Raw genomic sequence first — 20,246 nt, 5'->3', positions numbered from 1 at the left:
GTACTTTCCCTTTAACAACGGTCAAGGGGACACCGATGTCTGAGAGGGGGACAGCTGAAACGTTCTGTCGACTCCTTCCTCTATATTCCTGTGCCCACGAACCCAGATAAGGGAAGTGTTTCCGGCACGTTCGAGACGTTTGAGTTCCTCCTTACAGGAGTTCACCAAAAGAGAGCTGCAATATGGCGACGACAGGGCCTTGATCGCAGCTTGACTATCGGAAAAAATATTAATGTCCCCCTCCCAAGAGCGATCCCGAATTGATTTTGCATGCTTGCAGGATCGCGAAGACCTCTCCTTGAAAAACGTTGCTTGTTTCCTACAGTTTAAAGGAGACCGAAATGCTGGCTGATTTAGAGTGAACCCACGCGCCTACTCCAGACTCCATCTTGGATCCGTCAGTGAAAACAGAGGTATTTATATCCGTGTCGCCTACCCCCTCTTTCCAATCCTGCCTACTCGGAAAGATAGCCCTAGCACAACCCTAAAAACCCAGTTTGCAGATGGAGAGATCAGTGCGAAGCACAGAGAAGGAAGGGGAGATCTGCTTCAAGATGGTACTATATCCTACAGGAAGTTGTCTCCAGAGGCCAATCTCCTTCAACCTAATAGCGCTCTGAGCAGCAATGGATTTAACTTGCAGATCCACAGGAAGTAAGTGCAGAATAACGTTGAGCGCAGCAGGCGGATCAACTCGCTTGGAATTTTGGTGATGGGAGTCTAAATTTCGCTGATTTCCCGAATTAAATCGTTTTTCACTGCGCTACGGACAAATTGCGAGCGGACGAACTTTGTGACGCCCATCCGCAATTGTTTGCTGTGACAGAAGAACTCAATGCTAAGCGTTAACTGATATTGCAACATCGTCATGTGACATATCGTGAGATTGCGACATGCTTAGGCGATAGTCCCATTTGCATAGATTCAATTTTACCTGAGATCCTTGTTCCGACTTGGCTGTATAGAAGTGTGTAACGCGTTCCGGACTACATCAGGAAAGCAGAGCTTGCAATAGCCCAACAGTCATTTTGGCTAGACAGAAGGCTGAATCCTCAAGAAATAAGGTGGGCCGTAAAGCAGTGAACGAGAGATGTTGGCAGAAATGGCAGAGTCGGTGGAGTAATTCACCAAACGGAGGTTGGACCTATCGCTTGATTTCTTCTGTTCTTCGCTTATATCTTTTCGCAATAATTAGGTTTTTCAGCCAACATTTTGTTACATGGAGATTTTCGTTTTATCGAGGTTCGTTACTTCGAGGTTTCACTATACATTTTGTCAATTTTATTTTTAAAGAGAAACTAGAAACTGCAATTGGCTCATCCTCTAAGTTTTGAAGATTGTTTAGCAAGACTTGAGATTTACAATGCGCCGCTTTTTAATCAACTCAAGCAAAATTGCACGCTATGAAAAACAAAAACAACCAAAAAATAGTTTTTTACTCTCTTTTTCGCAACCTCCATTCTTCGTGTATTTTGTTACAATAATTACTTTTAAAACACTCAACTTCCACACTTTTTACACTTAAGCTAATTAAGATAATTAATCATCAAAGCACAACAACAACCAAAGTGATAAGCCACCGAACCACTTAAAGCGTTGTCGCAAATACTTACAAATCTACTTTATATAGTACGCGTACTGATACATGTAAGTCTTTTATAATAGTTGCCAAAAAATGGATGACCCTGTTTACAGAATTATGTCAGAGGAAAAAGTAAAATTAGATGGATTTGTCAAAAGAATTTTAATTATTTTAATAAAGGATTTCGAGTATAAAGTAACGGACATTACTAAATATTGATAAGCTTTTCGAGAATATTACATAGATATGTGACCATTGGTAATTATTAAACGCTATCACGGCTAGAACTTTCATGACTCGCATGTAAATCCCTTTGAACTTGGTGATATTAATTGGTGTGTTGGATAAGAGGAACATTAACGTGTCCAGCTCAATTGCCAAACTGATCAGTTATTTTCATCATACTACATCTCCGGCGATCGTCAAATTTATCGCCCAACGACCGCGGCTCTCACTGTAATTTATTGAAGGAAGAGTCGATTAGTCGGTAAACAAAACTTTGAAACGCTTGGTGATCTCAAGTCCTTAGTGATTAGAAATTCATCAGGTCTCTACCATTCCTAGTAATAGCAATTGATGGCAATGACAAACTCACACTGCGTAGAACAATGCCGGAACAGGATGGATGAGCTAGAAACTGAGAAACAAGCCACCGTCTACTAGGCTCTAGGACATAAGGAATTGAAGTAAACGCGAAAATGGATATACTAGTTAAAGTAGGCGCAAATCTTTCTGTAGCTAGCACGGCTGGCATATAACCACTTCTCTGCAAACAACGGCTGGGTATAGACGCAGCTATAATTCAAGAAGCGAACTCAAGATCGGAAAGAACCAGCTCATGTGGGATCGCGAAAATTATGCTACGCAGGCACAATCTCAGGTCTACAAACTATATTTCATCCCTTCCCAGGAAAGAGTGTAAATTTGTAGTGGGGTTACTGGGGACGGGGCGCTGTCCCACTCCATCGTTCATGGCCAAACTGAAGCTAGGGTAGAACGATACATGCATCTGAAATTCCTACTCTGCGACTACCTTGCACTTAGCGAAGAACGAACAAACTGTTTAGGTTCTGTATCATTTTCAACCTTTTAACCACTACGTTATTAGATCGGCGCAGTGAGTGGCCAAACCAGTTCCATTTCCGTTTGGCCATTTCCTTAAAAATGGGGATTCGACCAGCATATGCGTTTGACTTCACGCAGATACCGGCTAACAAAGGTTTAAAATACTTGCGTATCTTTTTGCGCCAGATTCCGCGTTTCACAGGCGTAAGGTAGAAATGACTTTATATTAGACTCAAATATGCGTACTTTGTTATTTCTAGAGATCTTTAGTGAGCGCCATATAGAGCTAAGTGCTGAATGCTGTCTCTGCTTTCTTTATTCGTTCATTAACATCTGCACTGGATCCTCCATTGACCACATTAACACTGCCAAGGTAAATAAAGGAGTTTACTTCCTTCATCAGATATCCGGTTATGGTGAAGTGGATAGTTTAATGTGCCATTACTTTCATAGCCTTGGTTTTCGCGATATTTATTTTCGAAACCGCTTTGCTTCCGTTCAAATTCGTCGTAGTTGCGTTCAAATTCGTTTGCATTTCAGTATAATTATGCGCAAGTAAACAGATATCGTCTCATAGTCTAAATCTTCCAGACGATCTGCTAGAGCCCAGCGAATATCTCTCTTCATTTTGAGTGCTGTTGTTAGTATCACCTCAAGACCATTGCTAAATAGGAGTGGGGAAAGTACACATCCCTGGCGTACGTCTTTTTCAGCTATTTTTCTTTCGCTGACCATCTGCTCGTAAATAATTTTGTAGCTAACGTCTACATAGGGGCCATAGATAGTCGAAAAAAACCTATTCTATCGATTGGCGTTTCATACTCGAGGTTTTGAGCTTGGTCACTTCTGAGTGATAGTCACGCACCTTCCCATTCGGCTACGGCAGCCACTAAATTGAAAAAATATCAAACGCAAAGTGGTTGCCTTTCCATTAATATGGCCATGGGTGTAAGCATATTTGTGCATTCATATGAAGTGTATCGTTTTTGTCTGGCGCTATCCTTTAATACGCCGTAAAAATAAACAAACAATAGATAAACCTCATAAAGTTGGAAGGACATCATAAAATTTAGATTTTAATAACAAAACCAACACATAAACAAGAAATTGCAAACCATTACAAAGGCTGGGCGACGAAAAATTTCTTGATGAAAAGAACTCTTACTTCTTGAAACTTTCGCTCTTTTTTTGTTCGTTTTTGGTTTTGACGGCCAATTTTCAAGACTTTAGTTTTTCAACTTTTCGTTTTACGTTGTTTGTCTTTCTGCTTTGGATTTGGTTACTCGGTATACACATTTTTTGTTTGCCCAATGCCGCTGTAAGCGGTTGCAGTGCGTGAGTAGAATAAAGAAGAGAGTTTGTGTGTATGCATGCATGTGTGTAGATATGTGAGAGGCTAAGCACACTTGTCTGCCTATTTTATACTTGTAACTGCGCACATACATACATAAATGTCTTCTGGGTGGCTCACTGTGCATTCACAAGTGGCAGGCCATGAGTTGTTGTACCTACACACCTGCCTACTTCATATTCACACATACGAATATATGTATACGTGTTTGAATCTAGTTATCGGTTTTGCTTGGTTGAGCGGTGGCCGTGTTGTTGTTGCCAATTATTGCAGCAAATCAACAATTCAAGCAAAGTTTTGCCGGCTATTTTCCCTAAAAAGTTACTAACTGCAGGTTGTTGCTGAGGCAGCCGCGCTCTGTTGTTGTTGGTAATTGTATGGCCTTTAGTGTGGCGGTTTGCCATTTTGGATTTGCATTTTACTCAATGGAATTTCAATTAGCGCGATGAAGAACACAATTTAAATGTAGGTCGTTCACTTCTTGTAATGAATAAAAATCATTGAATGGGCACAGACGGATTGGGTGGGAGTGTCGCGTTCGGTGTTCGGCGTTTGTTCATTAGTGAACAAATTGGATAGTCGCGTATCAGTGTAAGCAAGCAGTTTCGATATAAAATATTCAGTTAGCGCAAACAGTTTAATGAACCTGCGTGACAAAGACGAATGCGCTTATTTGCTTAATTAATATCGAGCCTCAATCCATTTTTGCTAAATGTGTAGCTGTGTATGCATGTGCTCTCACACAATAACGGGAATTTTCAAAAGCTGAGAATAAAACAGATATCAGATAAAACATATGCAAGCAAGAAGCGAAAAGTGCTGTCTCCCTCTGTGCGGCTGGCGTGACGAGTGCAACGTCCAGTAGAAATTCAAATTAATCCGATGGGCTGCCAACTCATGGACCCCCAATTGGATTACCATATTTTTCCTGTTTGCGATTTTATGGATGAAATATTAGGAACGATGGAATGGTTGGTTAATGGTGGATGGGCGTCAACGGGAGCGCAAATGCAAATTGCTGGAAAGTAAAGAGCGAAGAAAAGAATGAAGGAGGGAAGGAATGATGGAAGTTGCATACATTTACACGCACACACACATAACACCTTGATCAAATAGTTCCCGGAACAACCGGCAGGTGACGCTCTGTTTCAACTGATTTGAGCTCCGTTTGGTTGTTTTTTTTGTGTTAGGTTGCCACATCTACGATTAACATCTACACAAAAATGTTAGCGCCATGGCTTGACATTTGTAAAAGTTACGCCATCCTGAGTAAATCTACCTCTGCATGTGTTTTCCACTTTTTACAGTTCTGCAGTTCTGCTGAAGCTGCATCGTTAATGATACTCCAAAGAAAACAGCCATTAGTCGTTAACGAGCGGCACGGACGTTTCAGTAGAGAACGCTGAAGAGAGTCCTTCGAAGACGACGAATGTAGTGGCTGGTCGTCAAAATCGAAAATTGAAGATCGCAACAATGAAGCGAAAGAAAAGTTGATCAATCATCGCAAATTAAGCAACAGACCATCAGAGTGCTGACAGAGGACTTGAACATTGCTCATGGATCTATTCAGAACATTGTACTTAATGATTTGAGTTTATACCGTGTTTCTGCAAAGTTGGTCCGAAAGGACCTAAATTTCATGCAAAAGGGGACCTCGTTGACATCGTCAAACACATAATTTCGAAAGCTGACACCCAAACATAAAATGTATCAAACGCATCATTACTGGAGACATAGGGTTGTGAAGATGTGGGTTTATGAGTGCGACACGCAATCAAGCGAGTGAGTGAAGAGCTCCGCATGAACCAAAACCACGTCGTTTTCAGTAAAAAAAGACATAGATGCACACGGTTTCTATGGATTAAAACGGTATTGTATGCCACGATTTTTTGCCAGAAGATCGAACAGTTAATCAGAACTATTATTTGAGCGTTTCGAGACGTTTACAAAAACAGGATTTGAGGAAAAACAACTCGTAGATTTTGCATCATTACAACACACCTCGGCACAATGTCATCATTATCCGTGAATTTTTGACCCAGAACGAAACGAATACCATTCAATAACCAACGAATTCACCCGGTACTGGTCGCTGCAATTTTTATCGGTTTGATGAAGTCAAAAATCCGCTGGGGATCCCCCAGTTTACTTCCAAAGGCAAGTAATGAAAAAATCGAAGTCGACTCTGATGGATATACCGAAAATAAAGCTTCGAGTTCCGGAAATGTTGCGAGGCCTGAATCAAACGCAGGCGTAATTGCATTGCAGTTGATGGGTCGTACTTTGAAGGCGATAATATCACGTTTGAGGAATAAACTTGTATTTTGAATATTCTAAATATATTCCGGGAACTTTTTGATCGAGGTGGTATCTGCATGAACACCCCAAATGTATGCGCAAATTTGATGAGCGATGGTATGGAAATGATAGACGTTTTCTTTGTTTTCCTGCTACTCACCTTTTCCGTGCTGGACTGGAAGTAGTAGACCATGACGAATATCCAGATTATGCTTACGAAAACAATGAATTTTACATTGCGGCGCATTTTTCTGCTGTTGTTGTTGCTATTGTTGCTGCTGCTGTTGCTAGTGCTGTTGTTATTGTAGTTTTCACTGCGCGCACCTTGACGATAACTCGGACTACTGCTACTGTTGCAGTGGATGGCAACGTTGCAATGCTTGTGGCTTATGCTATCGTTGTTGTTGTTATATAACGAGTCAACGTATTTCTGTGGCTCTTTCAGTTCACGTGTTTTGTTGGCAGCGATGCTGTTGTTATTGTAGTCTTTTCTGTTATTCTTATATATGTTGTCGGTGCTGTTGGTGTTGTTGTAGTTGCTGTCACCGCCACCGCAATGACTATCGCCGAAATGAATGATAGTGGTGTTGCTGTCGCTGCTGCTGTTTATATGAAAAATGTGGTTACCGCTACCGTTGTTGTTGGTACACCTACTAAGGTCATCACCAAAACTAACAATGTCCAGAGTCTCCTTATCCACCTCTGCGGTATTGAAACTGTTTATAGCTACAGTGGAAAAAAGGCAAATAAAAGCAAATATTGGTCAATTAATTCATCAAATAACTGGTCAAATAGTGATTGCTCGCCATTTTAGGGCAAACATTGAGATTTAAATGGTTTTGCTATATTTGAGTTTATGTAACACGATAAGGTACTCTTTTTTTCGTTATGGCTTCGTTATGGTTGCCTGCAACATTTTTAAGGCGCCAGAAGCCGAAATTTTGTTGGAATAACAAAATTTCAAACAAATTCTTTGAATTTCCATCGTTAAATTCGAACAACACACTCGAGCTTGACTTGTTTACAGTAGCACAGAAAACAAACTATGTGACATATCACGCTGAAATTTGCCATGTAAGCTTACAACAGTCCTACCAAAAAACAAAAAATTTATTTTTGCCATAAGTCATCCGCGGACCGTTTTATTGATACCGTCTCCTTCATATTTGAGCAGAAGGTATATCTCGAAGGGATTCGTTTTCAGTGCCCAAAAATTAGTCTAAAAAATAACTTTTAGTGAAGCACATTTTTGTGTGGATGCTGATGCTATCGTAGCAGATAGTCACTGATTCCAAGTCGAGAAAAGAATTGATTAGCCGGAGCGCTTTTTCTCACCCAAACTAAGTTAAAGGGTGTAGACAATTTCTCTTCACTAGCTTTTCATCCACTTAATAAAATTTAATAATTCGATATCGATATGGTTTTACAAGCTTTTGCATATAACATATTTACGTTATCTGTTGCCTTACTTGTTTGCTATTTAATAAAAACCAACAATATCGTCTTCAAATTCTTCCCATCGATGAAAAGCTTGTAAAAATTTCTTTGATTTTTTACTCTCTAGAAATGTATTTTTAAGAGCTAAATTTAATTTTAAAACATATGTAATATTATTGCATGCCAAAGCATTATATTTTGAATGGTTTTGCATTTTATTAAAACCTGAATGGGAAAACATTTTACTCCATGCAAAACCAATTTTACATGGCAATCAATTCTGAGCTGGTGTTGTCAAATATAACTACACTTGATACATCTGCATTTACCATGTGTGCATGTGTGCATATAAAAATATGTAAATATGTATTTATGCTTATGCATGTGTGTACGCCCGCTCATATAGCCGAATATCATGCGATGTTGATTGCCAGGAATGTAAAAAAATAATCATATAAAATTCTGCACACATTGCGCTAAGTTTTTTGCAACAAATCATTTTTAGCCAATATCCGTTCGAATAACGAAATGAATTATTTTTATACTTTACGCTTTTTTCTACTGTGCATACAGTCAGCGTCAAAAGAAAGTGTGCACCAGATTTCGATAAGTTTTGGCTTTGCATTCATTTTTTTTGTAATTCCAATTTTTATATGAAAATATAGTGAATACTAATATACAACAAAAATCATATAAAGTAATGTTTCGAAATTGTATAAAATTTACAAAAATTCAGCAAATTTTCATAAAAATTTTAAAATCTTGTGCTCAAAATTTTTAGATAAATTTCGCGTATGCAGTTTTATAGTTCATTGAATTTTATATAATAAAAAGTAATTTCAAGTGATTTTGCATTGGTTTTTCACATTTTTTTCTGCTGACGGTTTTGAGTGTTTTCTGTCATATAAAGAAATTTGGAGTAGGCGTTAAATGGAGAAAATGCACAAGACCGCGCACGAAAAAAATTCTCAAAAATCAGTGTGAATTTTGACCTACCTGAAACTTGCACTTTATTATATCAAAATTTAATGGGTTATAAAACTGCATACCAGAAATTTTTGCAGATATCAGAAATTCTGAATAAAAATTTGAAAATTCTATGAAAATTTACTGAATTTTTACAAGTCCTTTATAAAGTTCGAAACTTTGCTCTATATGGTTCTCGTTGTAGTATGAACTATATTTTTTTTAATTTACTAAAATTATAAAATAAATAAATAAAAAGTCAAAAATTATGAAAATGTGGTGTACACTTTCTTTTGAGACTGACAGTCTGTACAAATATTTGTGAGTATTCACTCAGCTTTTGCTTTACTTTGTGATATAATCAATATATTGGCAAAATTGAATGGAAGTCATAAATAATAAATTGAAGTGGAAAAAAATAAATAAAAAAGGAGAGTAAAAATTATTGAAAATTTATTCAAAATATACAAATAAAATATATGGCATGAAAACAATGAAATAACAAAAACTCGTTATTGAAACTAGATTAACTTTTTTCGAAATTTTATTATTTAAATAAATGTAAATTAATCGGCTCTATTTTCAGTTATCTGCTGCAAGTCATTCAGTCAATCTGGTTCAATTGTTCAAATTCAATAAAATCACTGACTTGTGGACATACTTTACGGGGTGCATACATAATACCTTCTACTCAAATATGAACGAGACGTTATCAATAAAACGGTCCGCGGATGACATATTGCAAAAATAAATTTTTTGTTTTTTGGTAGGACTGTTATAAGCTTACATGGAAAATTTCAGCGTGATATGTCACATAGTTTGTTTTCTGTGCCACTGTAAACAAGTCAAGCTCACGAAACGTGGACAAAAGATATCCCAAAGGACAAAATAAATAAAAAAGTTTGGATAAAATCGTGCGGTTCTTCATTGAAACCAAGCGAATAAGTCTGCGTGCATCATTTTTCGCCAACGGATTTCGAGATGAGGTCAGATTGGAAGAAGGCGAAGTTTTCTACCGATGCTCTTTCGATGCCTACCAAAATTTTGCATTGCTGGAATGGGCCTGAGACGGTCGATCCTTTGGTTGACGCTTCTACGCCAACAGAGTAGATTCTTTTTTATTTAAAAAGTTTAGTTTTATTTAGACGAATTTTGATTTAGATCATCTACTGATTGTCGTGTGTCTCACCTGAAAAAATAATTTACCCATCTTAAGACTCGCAAAACTGGATAAATTCAAGTCCCACGTCAGTTAAATACTTTATGAGGCGCGGAATGGATACGCGGAATTTTAGGAGTGGAATTTTAGGTGGATTAAAATACGTATTTTTTGTGGGAAACTTTTAGTTTTTAAGATATGAGTGGTCAAAGTTTTTGTAAAACGTACCGCACAAAGCAAAAAATTCGATTTCAACAGAACCTTTGGTAGTCGGTACTGCCTGGACCATTTGAGCCAATTTACGCAAATATGGAGAAGTATAGCTGTTATGTTTACAAAATTATTGCAATGGATCGCCTTTTACGTGTAGCCTCATAAGTTTGAAGTGGTTTATTCTGGACATGAATTCACTGTAAGTTCCCTAATTCATATCGAAAATCAAAGTTAAAAGCAACAAAAAAATTATAAAATATTTTCAATAATATTTCATTGAAAATAATTATTAGTTGAAAACAAAATTTTGCAATATTACAATAGAAAAATTATGACTCAATTCTTTTGGCTTATGTCTCTGTGATTTGGCAGTTCTAAAATTGGAATGAACTACCAGATGCTTTAATATGCAGATATGCACACAATTCCCTGAGTAAGACATAACCTGGCCACCATTTTAACTCCGTTTGGAAGAATATTTCTCGAAGCGATAAAACCGATTTGATTGCCTTTACTTGTTAAAGCGATTCAAAATAAATGAAGCATAAAGAAAGCTTTCAGCAAAAAAATATGAAGCATAAATATAGCTTTCAAAAAACAAAATATATGGGTATATACATATTTATATTTTTTATCAGCTTATTTAATATTTGGAAGTAAGAGGAACAATTTGCACGCCACAAATAGGAGGAGTAGCTTGGCCAAACACCTAACGGAAGTGTACTTATTTTTATTTTTTAAGAATATTACAAGTATTATTAAAATTTCCTGAGAAGTGCTCTTTATAATACTATTATTAGCTATAAATATTTTTTTTTATAAGGGCTTTCGATTTCAGTTTTCTTTTTCCGCAGTTCGTTGGCAGCGATCTTAACAGATATTAAAGCGAAAATCTAAAAGTCACTAAAAGGAGCTCGAATTGGGTCGACAAGCCTATAGAAAAAAATCCCCTTCATTTCTGGGGCTAAGATCGTTGAAAAAGTGTACCAGAAGGATGTCGTAGAAGGCGTGATGAAGTAGTACTCTCTTCAATGGAAAGCGTTGGATTTTTCAGCAAGATTCCGCTCCAGTCTATCAAGCAAAAACCACCCAGCAGTGGCTAAAAAACAAGAATCCTGGACTCAAAGCCGCAGAAGATTGGACGTCTGGAAATCCTGATTTTAATACACTGGACTTCTGGAGAGCATAGCCTGTCGAAAACCTCACAGAAATTGGGAGAGTCTCAAAAAATCTTTGGTTCGATCAGCGACGTCAATAGCCATGGGAACCCTGCGTGCCGCAAGAGCTGAATGGCCTAATCGTTTGAAGGCTTGTGGAAAATCAAATGGCGACCCTTTCGAATGAAAATTAAAGTTTTTTTATATAAATTTTTTTAAATAAAACTTACTTCATTAAAAAAAGTATTATAATTTCATATCTATGACTTAACTTGCAATAGAACTTATTGCAGGACTTATGGAAATTCACCCCGAACCTGGTGAATCTGTAAATTGAAATTTTGCAAAATTGTAATAGGTTAAAAACTAGTATTCCAAAAATGTTAGTTGCTATAACAGCAAAAAGCATTCTCCATACATTTTTGGGGAGTTTCGCTGAGGTGATACTCAGTAGCCGAACTTATATCACCCCAGAGGCAGAGCTCATGTGAGCTAACCAAAATCAGTTGAAGTTTTGATAGATAAAATTGGGCGGTAAATTGGCTTAATACAACTAAAATTCTGTCTAAAAGTTAGTTTTGAAAATATAGTTTATTATTCATAAATTGTTGATTGTCTACTATAAAATCCAGAAATGCATAACGAATTTTCATCTAAAATGCGAGTGTGTTTAATAAAATAACTGGTTTTTTTCTCGAAAAGTATTTATTTATACTGATGGTATCTCTTTTTTGCCCCCCTCAAAGTAGTACCTTTAGTTACAATACACTTCCCATACCCGAAGCACCTCTTTCCTAAAAGCGATTGGGTTTGGCCTGAGCTCTACAACGATGCCAACTTTTCATAAGTATTTTCTTTTTTAAGAACAAGAAAAAGTCGCAAGGGACTAAGTCTGGTGAGTTATTTTTGAAAAAAGAATTCTGATTTTTTGATAAAAACATTTTGACTTTTGATTACAAAAAAATTAGGTGTTTTAATAAAAAAAATTTGTTTTTTTGACAAATTTTTTTTCGATGGCAGAAAATCGCCAAGCGCACCAAAACACATCTAACCATTATATCTGTCAAAGATGAACTGAGTATGACTACTATATATTTGTTGCTGTAAACATATGTTCAGAACAGTTGTATAAATACAACAAACAAAAAATTCGAAAATGTGCGTTCCCTCGAAATTACTTGTTGAGCGCACTTCGCATTTATTAAATTTTACTTGGGAAAAAACTCGCATTTGAAACACCCTTTACTTTAGTGTTATTTAGATGTTAAATGGTTCAGTTCATTTGAATTTGCTACTGAATGAAATAAATAAAATAAATTTATTTTAAATTCAACTATTTTCACATTCAATCTGTCAGTTTCAGCCTTGTAAAATTTAATTTCGATACTAAAACCTGAATTTGCTACATCTGTTTCCAGTGCATATGGATGTAGGAAGGCATGTAACTTCAATATGAATATCTAATGTGAGTAAATTTGCCTTCCTTCAATCAAAAAGAAATCAGTTAATGGAAACTTCATGTAGCCGGAAGCGCAGAACTTGTTAAAGGCATTTTTCATCTTTTTCTGCTATTGACAAGCGCATGCACCTACATTTGCTTCAATCAACAAACAGTTCCAAACTCTAATGTCTTGTTCTACAATAATTATCAAAGCACCAGGCCGAATAAAATGTATCATAAATTCTTACACACAGATGGCTGTAAATTTTCAAATGTGGTTCATACCTGTTGGTGGCGCTGTTTCAAAAGTATGCAGTTGATTGGTTTTATTCTTTTTTTTTGTGTTCTTGTAATAATTTTCAGCTCAAGAAACAGAATTCACTCAACTTGTTTATCTACATACATTTGTAAACACTAATAAAGACGTATTTATGTAGATATATATGAATTCCTCTTTAAGAATTTACGCATTCATACGCCATGGAGCACCACTCGTTCACAAACACACGGCAAAGCCTAAGAAGTCGGCAGCGGTAGTAGCGCCGAAATAAATTTTCGAATATTGCGTGCGTGTATATGGGTGTGCATGTAGTTATTTACTTACACTTATTGACACAACTGGCACTCACGCTGGCGAAGGCTTGTGAAAACGCATTGATAAGATTAGATAAATGCAGTTGAGGTGTGTGTTGAAATGCTAGATAACAACAACAACAGCAATTATGCAGATTTCAGCACACAAAACTTATTATCCAAATTCGTTTTAAAATATTTTTCAATCCAAAACCGCTTTTTGCCAGCTAATTTTTAAATCTACCCATTGAAGCCTACAAATGTACACACACAACACAATTCAATTCAATATTCCTCGTTTATTTTTGGCTAACACTAAATCCAGTTTAAAAACGACGCTCCCCTAACAACTGTTTGCCGCTTGGCCATGAATCAAATATCAAGTTTTATTTTCCTTTATCACTTGGCCAGCTTTGCTGTTTTCGTTTGCACGGAAATTTGTCACGAGAAGCCGTTAAACATTAAAACGCGTCGCGTAATCCGCCAAATATTGAGTGAGTCCGCTCACCTACGAAATTGCAAATACGGACAAATCGAATGGACGACTTTTAAATAACTGACGCGTCGCGTCGGTGTGCAGCTGCTTTTGTTGGCTGATAATGAATAATAATCGCGTTGATGTTACTACCATTACTACCACTACGTAGTCGTCGTCAGCGCGACACGCACACACACGAAACGAACGCCAAATGACCAGATTCGTGGCGACGCTTTGCATTTTATACACGCGCCGCAACAGTCGGCATTTTCATAGCACTAACGGTGGTGTATAAGAGTTGCGACGCTGGCGACATGTTACCTCCCATTTGGCGCTCACAACATGTTGCCTCTCAGTCGCGCACATGTTCGAAGCAATGCTGGCTGCAATGGATTCTAGTTGTATTTTGTTCGATTGGTGGGGTTTTTGAACCTTCACCCAGTGCGAGCGCAAATGTTTGCCAACTACACTGATGCTGATGGTGGTGAGTGTTGGTGCTGCTTGAAGTGGCGGGTGTATAAGTAGTTGTTGGTTGATTGGTAACGAGTCAGGTGGGTGAGAAGTGGATGTTGAGAGTTGAGAGACGACTGCTGGCTAAGAACGATAGGAGGTATGAGCACTCACGCACACTTTTTTGCTTTCACATGTGATGAAGGTAATTTGTAGTATTCAACTCAGATGAAGTTGTGAAGTGCTTGCAAATACAATTGGCAATTTTAGGGATAAAGTGTTACAAGTTCTTTGTATATTGAGAAAAATTATAAGTGATTTGAAAATAATTTATTCGTCGGAAAGGTTTTATTGAACTAAAAAGTTCAATTCTTCAATCAATTGACTCTTAGAGACTAATAAAATCTGCATATACATAGGTATATACATATGTTTAGATGTGGAGATGGGTTGAAATAATTTTTTTTTAAGAATAAATGTTTTATAGGCCTTTTTTGGTTGGATCTAATCTACAGGCGGCCGCCGTAGCCGAATGGGTTGGTGCGTGATTACCATTCGAAATTCACAGAGAGAACGTTGGTTCGAATCACGGTAAAACACCTAAGTTAAAAAAAAACATTTTTCTGATAGCGGTCGCCCCTCGGCAGGCAATGGCAAACCTCCGAGTGTATTTCTGCCATGAAAAAGCTCCTCATAAAGATATCTGCCGTTCTGAGTCGGCTTGAATCTGTAGGTCACTCCATTTTGGGGAACAACATCAAGACGCACACCACAAATAGGAGGAGGAGCTCTGCCAAGCACCCAGAAAGGGTGTACGCGCCAATTATATATATATACAATATATAATCTACAGTTGTAACGTTTTGCAACTTTGGCAATGTCTTTTTCCTAAAAATTATTTACAAATTAAAAAATATATATATGTATCTTCAAAATTATTTATATGAATAAAGTTCATTGTTTGGAAGTCTTTAATACGGAAAAAATTGCTCAACATCGTATGCAAAAATATATATATATATATGGGACGTTCCACGTCAACCGGTACACTAGCCGGTCCAAAATTCTATGGGACCGATTTTGAAGTCCAAGGTCTCAAAATGGTCGTCTGAATGTCCACTATTGAAAGCCGTCTGGCCCATTGAGAAATTCAATATGGCGTCCAAATTATGGCGTCTAAGCTGACTAAAAATTTGAGTTTATTTAAAATCTTGTGTGCTCCTAAGAAAACCAGGAGCAATGAAAAACAAGTAATACTGATTCTTTATGCTCTTAGGGTCGCAGATTACGATTTCGGAACCAGATTTCCAAAATTCAAATGGCGGCGCTATTTTGAATTCTTGAAATATGACTCCAGAATCGCAATCAGCGACCCCAAAAACCCTTTTAAAACAGGTTTCAAAAAAATCGAAATAATTTTTTTATTTTTGACCGCCATATTGGATCCGCCATTTTGAATTTAAAAAATCTGACTTCAGATGCGTAATCAGCGACCCCAAAAACCCCTTAGGAATATATTTTAAACAAATCGAAATAAATTAATATTTTCGGCCGCCATATTGGATCCGCCATTTTGAATTTTGGAAATCTGCTTCCGAAATCGTAATCTGCGACCCTAAGAACATAAAGAATCAGTATTACTTTTTTTCCATTGCTCCTGGTTTTCTTAGGAGCACACAAGATTTTAAATAAACTCTAATTTTTAGTCAGCTTAGACGCCATAATTTGGACGCCATATTGAATTTCTCAATGGGCCAGACGGCTTTCAATAGTGGGCATTCAGACGATCATTTTGAGACCTTGGACTTCAAAATCGGTCCCATAGAATTTTGGACCGGCTAGTGTACCGGCTGACGTGGAACGTCCCATATATATTAAAAAATCAACGCGAACTGTGAGCGAATTCTAACGCACAATTTATTATGCTAAAACTTAATGGGATAGTAAACTGCGGCGGTCGCCGTAGCCGAATGGGCTGGTGAGTAGCTACCATTCGGAAGACGTAGGTTCGAAATTCCGCGAAACACCAAAATGAATAACAAGTCTTTCTAATAGTGGCCGCTCCTCGGCAGGCAATGGCAAACCTCCGAGTGTACTTCTGCCATCAAAAAGCTCCTCATAAAAATATCTGCCGTTCGGAGTCAGCTTGAAACTGTAGGTCCCTCCATTTGTGGACCAACATCAAGACGCACACCACAAATAGGAGGACGAGGCCGGTCAAACACCCAATAATAGAACTGTACGTACTGTTACTTGGAAGGCGTGGGGTTTGAAACCCAGCAAATAAACAAAGAAATTTGCAAAGGAAATGGAAGCAACACTTCGGCCCGGCTCGTTGATGTCCTCGTAACAGCAAGGCTGACAACATACAAGGCCAAGACGAAGTACCTTCTGTCATCAATCAAACAATTGGGGCACTCCCGTATTGATATCCACGTCACAGCTAACAGTTGCACTTTTGAAATAGGAGTGAGATTCGTTTGTCTAGGAACCAGCATTAACACCGATAATAATGTCCGCCTTGAAATCCAACGAAGAATCTCTCTTGCCAATAAGTGCCACTTTGGACTAGGTAAAGCCCTCTCTCGAATCTCAAATCTAACATCTCTTAAGTTTCTCATCATGCCCATCCTATTGTATGGCATAGAAGCTTGAACGATACGTTCGATATTCGATGAGATATCCCTTGGAGTGTACCAGAGGAAGATTTTGTGGAACGTTTCTTGAATTTAGGAATAACGAGCAGTATGAGCTTTACGGCGACTTAGACATAATGAAGCAAATAAAGATCTTGCGGCTCCGCTCAAGCTCTAAAAGTATTCGACACACTATCAGATGGTGGTAGTAAAGATATGGTGGTAGCAAAGAGGGTTACCTGATTTTCGTTGGAAAGAGCAGACAGAAAAGGACTTGGCTTCACTTGGTGTGTCCAATTGGCGCCGGTTAGCACGAGAAACCACTGGAGCGCTTTGTTAAACTCTGCCACAACCGCTTAAGCGATTATCGTGCCAATCAAGAAGAATAATGAGAAGTCCGTCTAATATAACCTAACTTTTTAAAATGTTGCATAAGATAGAATGTATAGTATTAGGATATAGACACCTATGTATGGCCTTTTACAGTATGACCCCGTTTTTTTTTGTCGGACAAATTAGCAAGTACAGCACTCAAACAATATCAAGTCCATTGTACTGCACTCGGGTTCCCTTTTTATTTTTTTTTAAATCTACCCGGCCTCCAAGGAGCCAAGGTGGCCGCTTCATACCGCATCAGTGCCTAAGAGCTCAAGCCTGATTCGAGCGAAAGCCGGGCAGACGCACAGAAAGTGGTACGCCGTGTCATCCTCCTCTTCACATGCTGGGCAGGGTGCACTGTCTGAGATGCATATCTTTTCCATGTGCTTCACCTATAGAAAGTGGCCCGTCATCAGTCCAACCAGCTGCCTACAGTCCCTTTTGCTTAATGGTAGGTAGCATCAGTTTTGTTCATCTGCAGTCTCTCTCAGCCTACTAACCGTGTGACCACTTAAGCTTGACTGGATTCGATTCCAGCGGTAGACAAACTTAGAATAAATTAAAGCCCAAGGTGTTCTGTTTCTTAATTTTTGGCAAAGGTAGCCACATTCTAAACCGTTAATGCGAAGTTATAAATTGGTTTAAGCATGACCACATAGATACGTGTGTATGCATAAGTACATACGCACCCGTCTAGCTGTCATTGCCTGCTCCTTAGCCTCTTAGCATGACAGATTAATATAAACCAGCCTGAAATAATTAGATTGATTGACATTTTAATTAGTAATTGGAACTGGAACTCAATACTGCATCTGTGTGCACCTGGAAAGCCATTGGCATAATAGGAATATATAGGAGTATGTTAATGTCAATATACACAAACTCAAATTAAAATATATGCACGCACATGTGCGTGGCCTTGAGTGTAAGTATACCAGTAGGAGCAGTATGAGTAAGTGGTAGAAGAGTCGGACGTTCTCGGAGGACTGCTGCGGTGTTAAGCAATAAATTCAGAATCATGACTAGCTCGCATTCATCTCTTCTTATCTAATCAGCTGGTGAGTTTTACAGAAGGATATAGTGTGAAACTTCATTTACTTACAGTCCGCTACATTCTTTTCTAATATTCGTAATTCGAAACTGGGGATGTTCCAGGGATCTTCTGAGGTTGACAAATCTCAATTCTCAAATTTTGTGGGTATCCTTACAGGGCACTGGCCGTGTGGTAAGCATGCCGTGAGCCTCAGCATTATTTCGAATCCTTTTAGCGTCAGATGTGTGGAGGATGAAGAGAATGATCTCAGCACCTGTCCCTTAGCTGCCCTACTTTCGCGGAGGTAAAATATAAATATATTGACTCTCATTTCTTTCCTAGGCTTGCTGATATAGCAGTTCTTGATATTAAAAACCTGCTGAACTTAATCAGCAGTACGAAGTGGCTAACATCACGATAACTCAGTCACCGTTCGGTCGTCATCAATAGATACACATCGCCTCCCCCCCCCCCCCCCTTCCTTTCTTCATAGCCTTCTTATCTCCTTTACAACGGAATCTTAAAGGAAGAACTTCTGATTTTCGTCCAAGTGTGACCTCTCTATGGACAACCATTTCAACCTGACCTAACTCGAAACTGGAAGTGACATTTTTTCTACCCACCTCATTCTAATAGAACTGTTCCAATGGTAGTCGATTTTTAGATGGTTGCGAGTTAATTTCTTTGTAGAGATTACCAATTTTTTTATTATAATTTTGTAGTAATGATTTAGTAATTTATATTTTATTGAAATTCAAATGTAACAGGAAAACTCGCACGAGGCTATAGGATGCTATGATTATCGAATGGTCCCATGTCCGTAGTTCAAGAGGGGAGATTTCGTATCCTACCTGTTCGGTTTTCAGACTCCTACACTCTGTAGGCAGATGTTCACATATTTTTCCCTTGTTCCGGATTTTCCAGCCGGGTTATACTGCTTTTTAGCATAGATTCATACGACTACGAACTAATTGTTTATTGTGTGGTAAGTGGCGCTGAAGCACCAAAAGAGGTCACAATAACAACTTCAGTTTCACCTTAAGCAAGACGCACTAATCAGTCAATACGAAGGACATTTGTTAAGTGAACGTTTACGCACACAACAAGTAGTGAGAAGGGATTTGGCTTTTGCGAGGCAGGAAGCCTTTCAAGCTACTTTTGCCATTTCAGTTATTTATGCGCAAGGTTACGTGGCTGAATCCTAAGGAATTTGGGTTGGTTGAAATAGCAGATAGGACTGCTTTAATTACACACCCCCATTTAAGTACAATAGGGTGCGTCAGGTGTTCTTAAAAAATATAACCGACTTTGTTTCGATGGCGGCAGTATTCTGCTGGCAATTCTGAACAAAAAAGTACAGGGAGGCAAAGGATGGTGGACTACCAGGTTTGGTCAATCTGCTTTGGTGAGAAAGAAACTTGTGCGAGTAACTTTGGATATCATGTCACCGGTTACTTGGCAGCCGAGCTCTATCTGCATATTCACACACTCGTCCAATCAGTAGGCAACGAAGTAATAAGAATGTAGACTGTGTTGAAGACTAAATTTAAATCCTTTAAATTCTGCTGGCAATTCTGAACAAAAAAGTACAGGGAGGCAAAGGATGGTGCACTACCAGGTTTGGCCAATCTGCTTTGGTGAGAAAGAAACTTGTGCGAGTAACTTTGGATATCATGTCACCGGTTACTTGGCAGCCGAGCTCTGTCTGCATATTCACACACTCGTCCAATCAGTAGGCAACGAAGAAATAAGAATGTAGACTGTGTTGAAGACTAAATTTAAATCCTTTGACCACATCGTTGAAGTGCTGCTGAGTTTTAATGGGCTGCGCTGCCAAAGCCTGTTTAGGATTTTTGGATATACAGCAGTGCCACTTTCGTTTGCAGTACGACTTTTTTAACTATGGGAGTTGGGGTAATTGTTCAAGAGCACCACCAGCCACCTGATAATTGAATATTTTATACGGCATATAAATTGTTTTGTGAGGTCAGTTTCAGGGATTTATTTTTATTTCTTTTTGACCCGCCGT

The 20,246-nt window shown here is 38.3% G+C and overlaps 1 protein-coding gene across 2 annotated transcripts in view; it reads right to left on the bottom strand.

Moving 5' to 3' along the window:
- The window catches only part of LOC129247078 (GATA zinc finger domain-containing protein 4-like), a 150,515-nt gene that overhangs the window by 67,300 nt on the left and 62,969 nt on the right, over positions 1-20,246 (bottom strand). The window contains exons 2-3 of one of the 2 annotated variants that reach the window (XM_054885980.1): positions 6,457-7,022; positions 3,746-5,016 (exon numbers count right to left, since the gene is read on the bottom strand). In XM_054885980.1, coding sequence (XP_054741955.1) covers positions 4,975-5,016; positions 6,457-7,022 — 608 coding nt within the window. In that variant the 3' untranslated portion in view covers positions 3,746-4,974. Of the gene's footprint in view, positions 1-3,745; positions 5,017-6,456; positions 7,023-20,246 lie in introns of those variants that run through there. The other variant, XM_054885981.1, reaches the window with a different exon arrangement.

Source organism: Anastrepha obliqua, chromosome 5, assembly GCF_027943255.1.
Source record: "Anastrepha obliqua isolate idAnaObli1 chromosome 5, idAnaObli1_1.0, whole genome shotgun sequence".
Classification (NCBI taxonomy): Eukaryota; Metazoa; Arthropoda; class Insecta; order Diptera; family Tephritidae; genus Anastrepha; species Anastrepha obliqua.
Note: the sequence above shows the minus strand (reverse complement) of the source record. Positions and strands in the feature narration are given on the sequence as shown.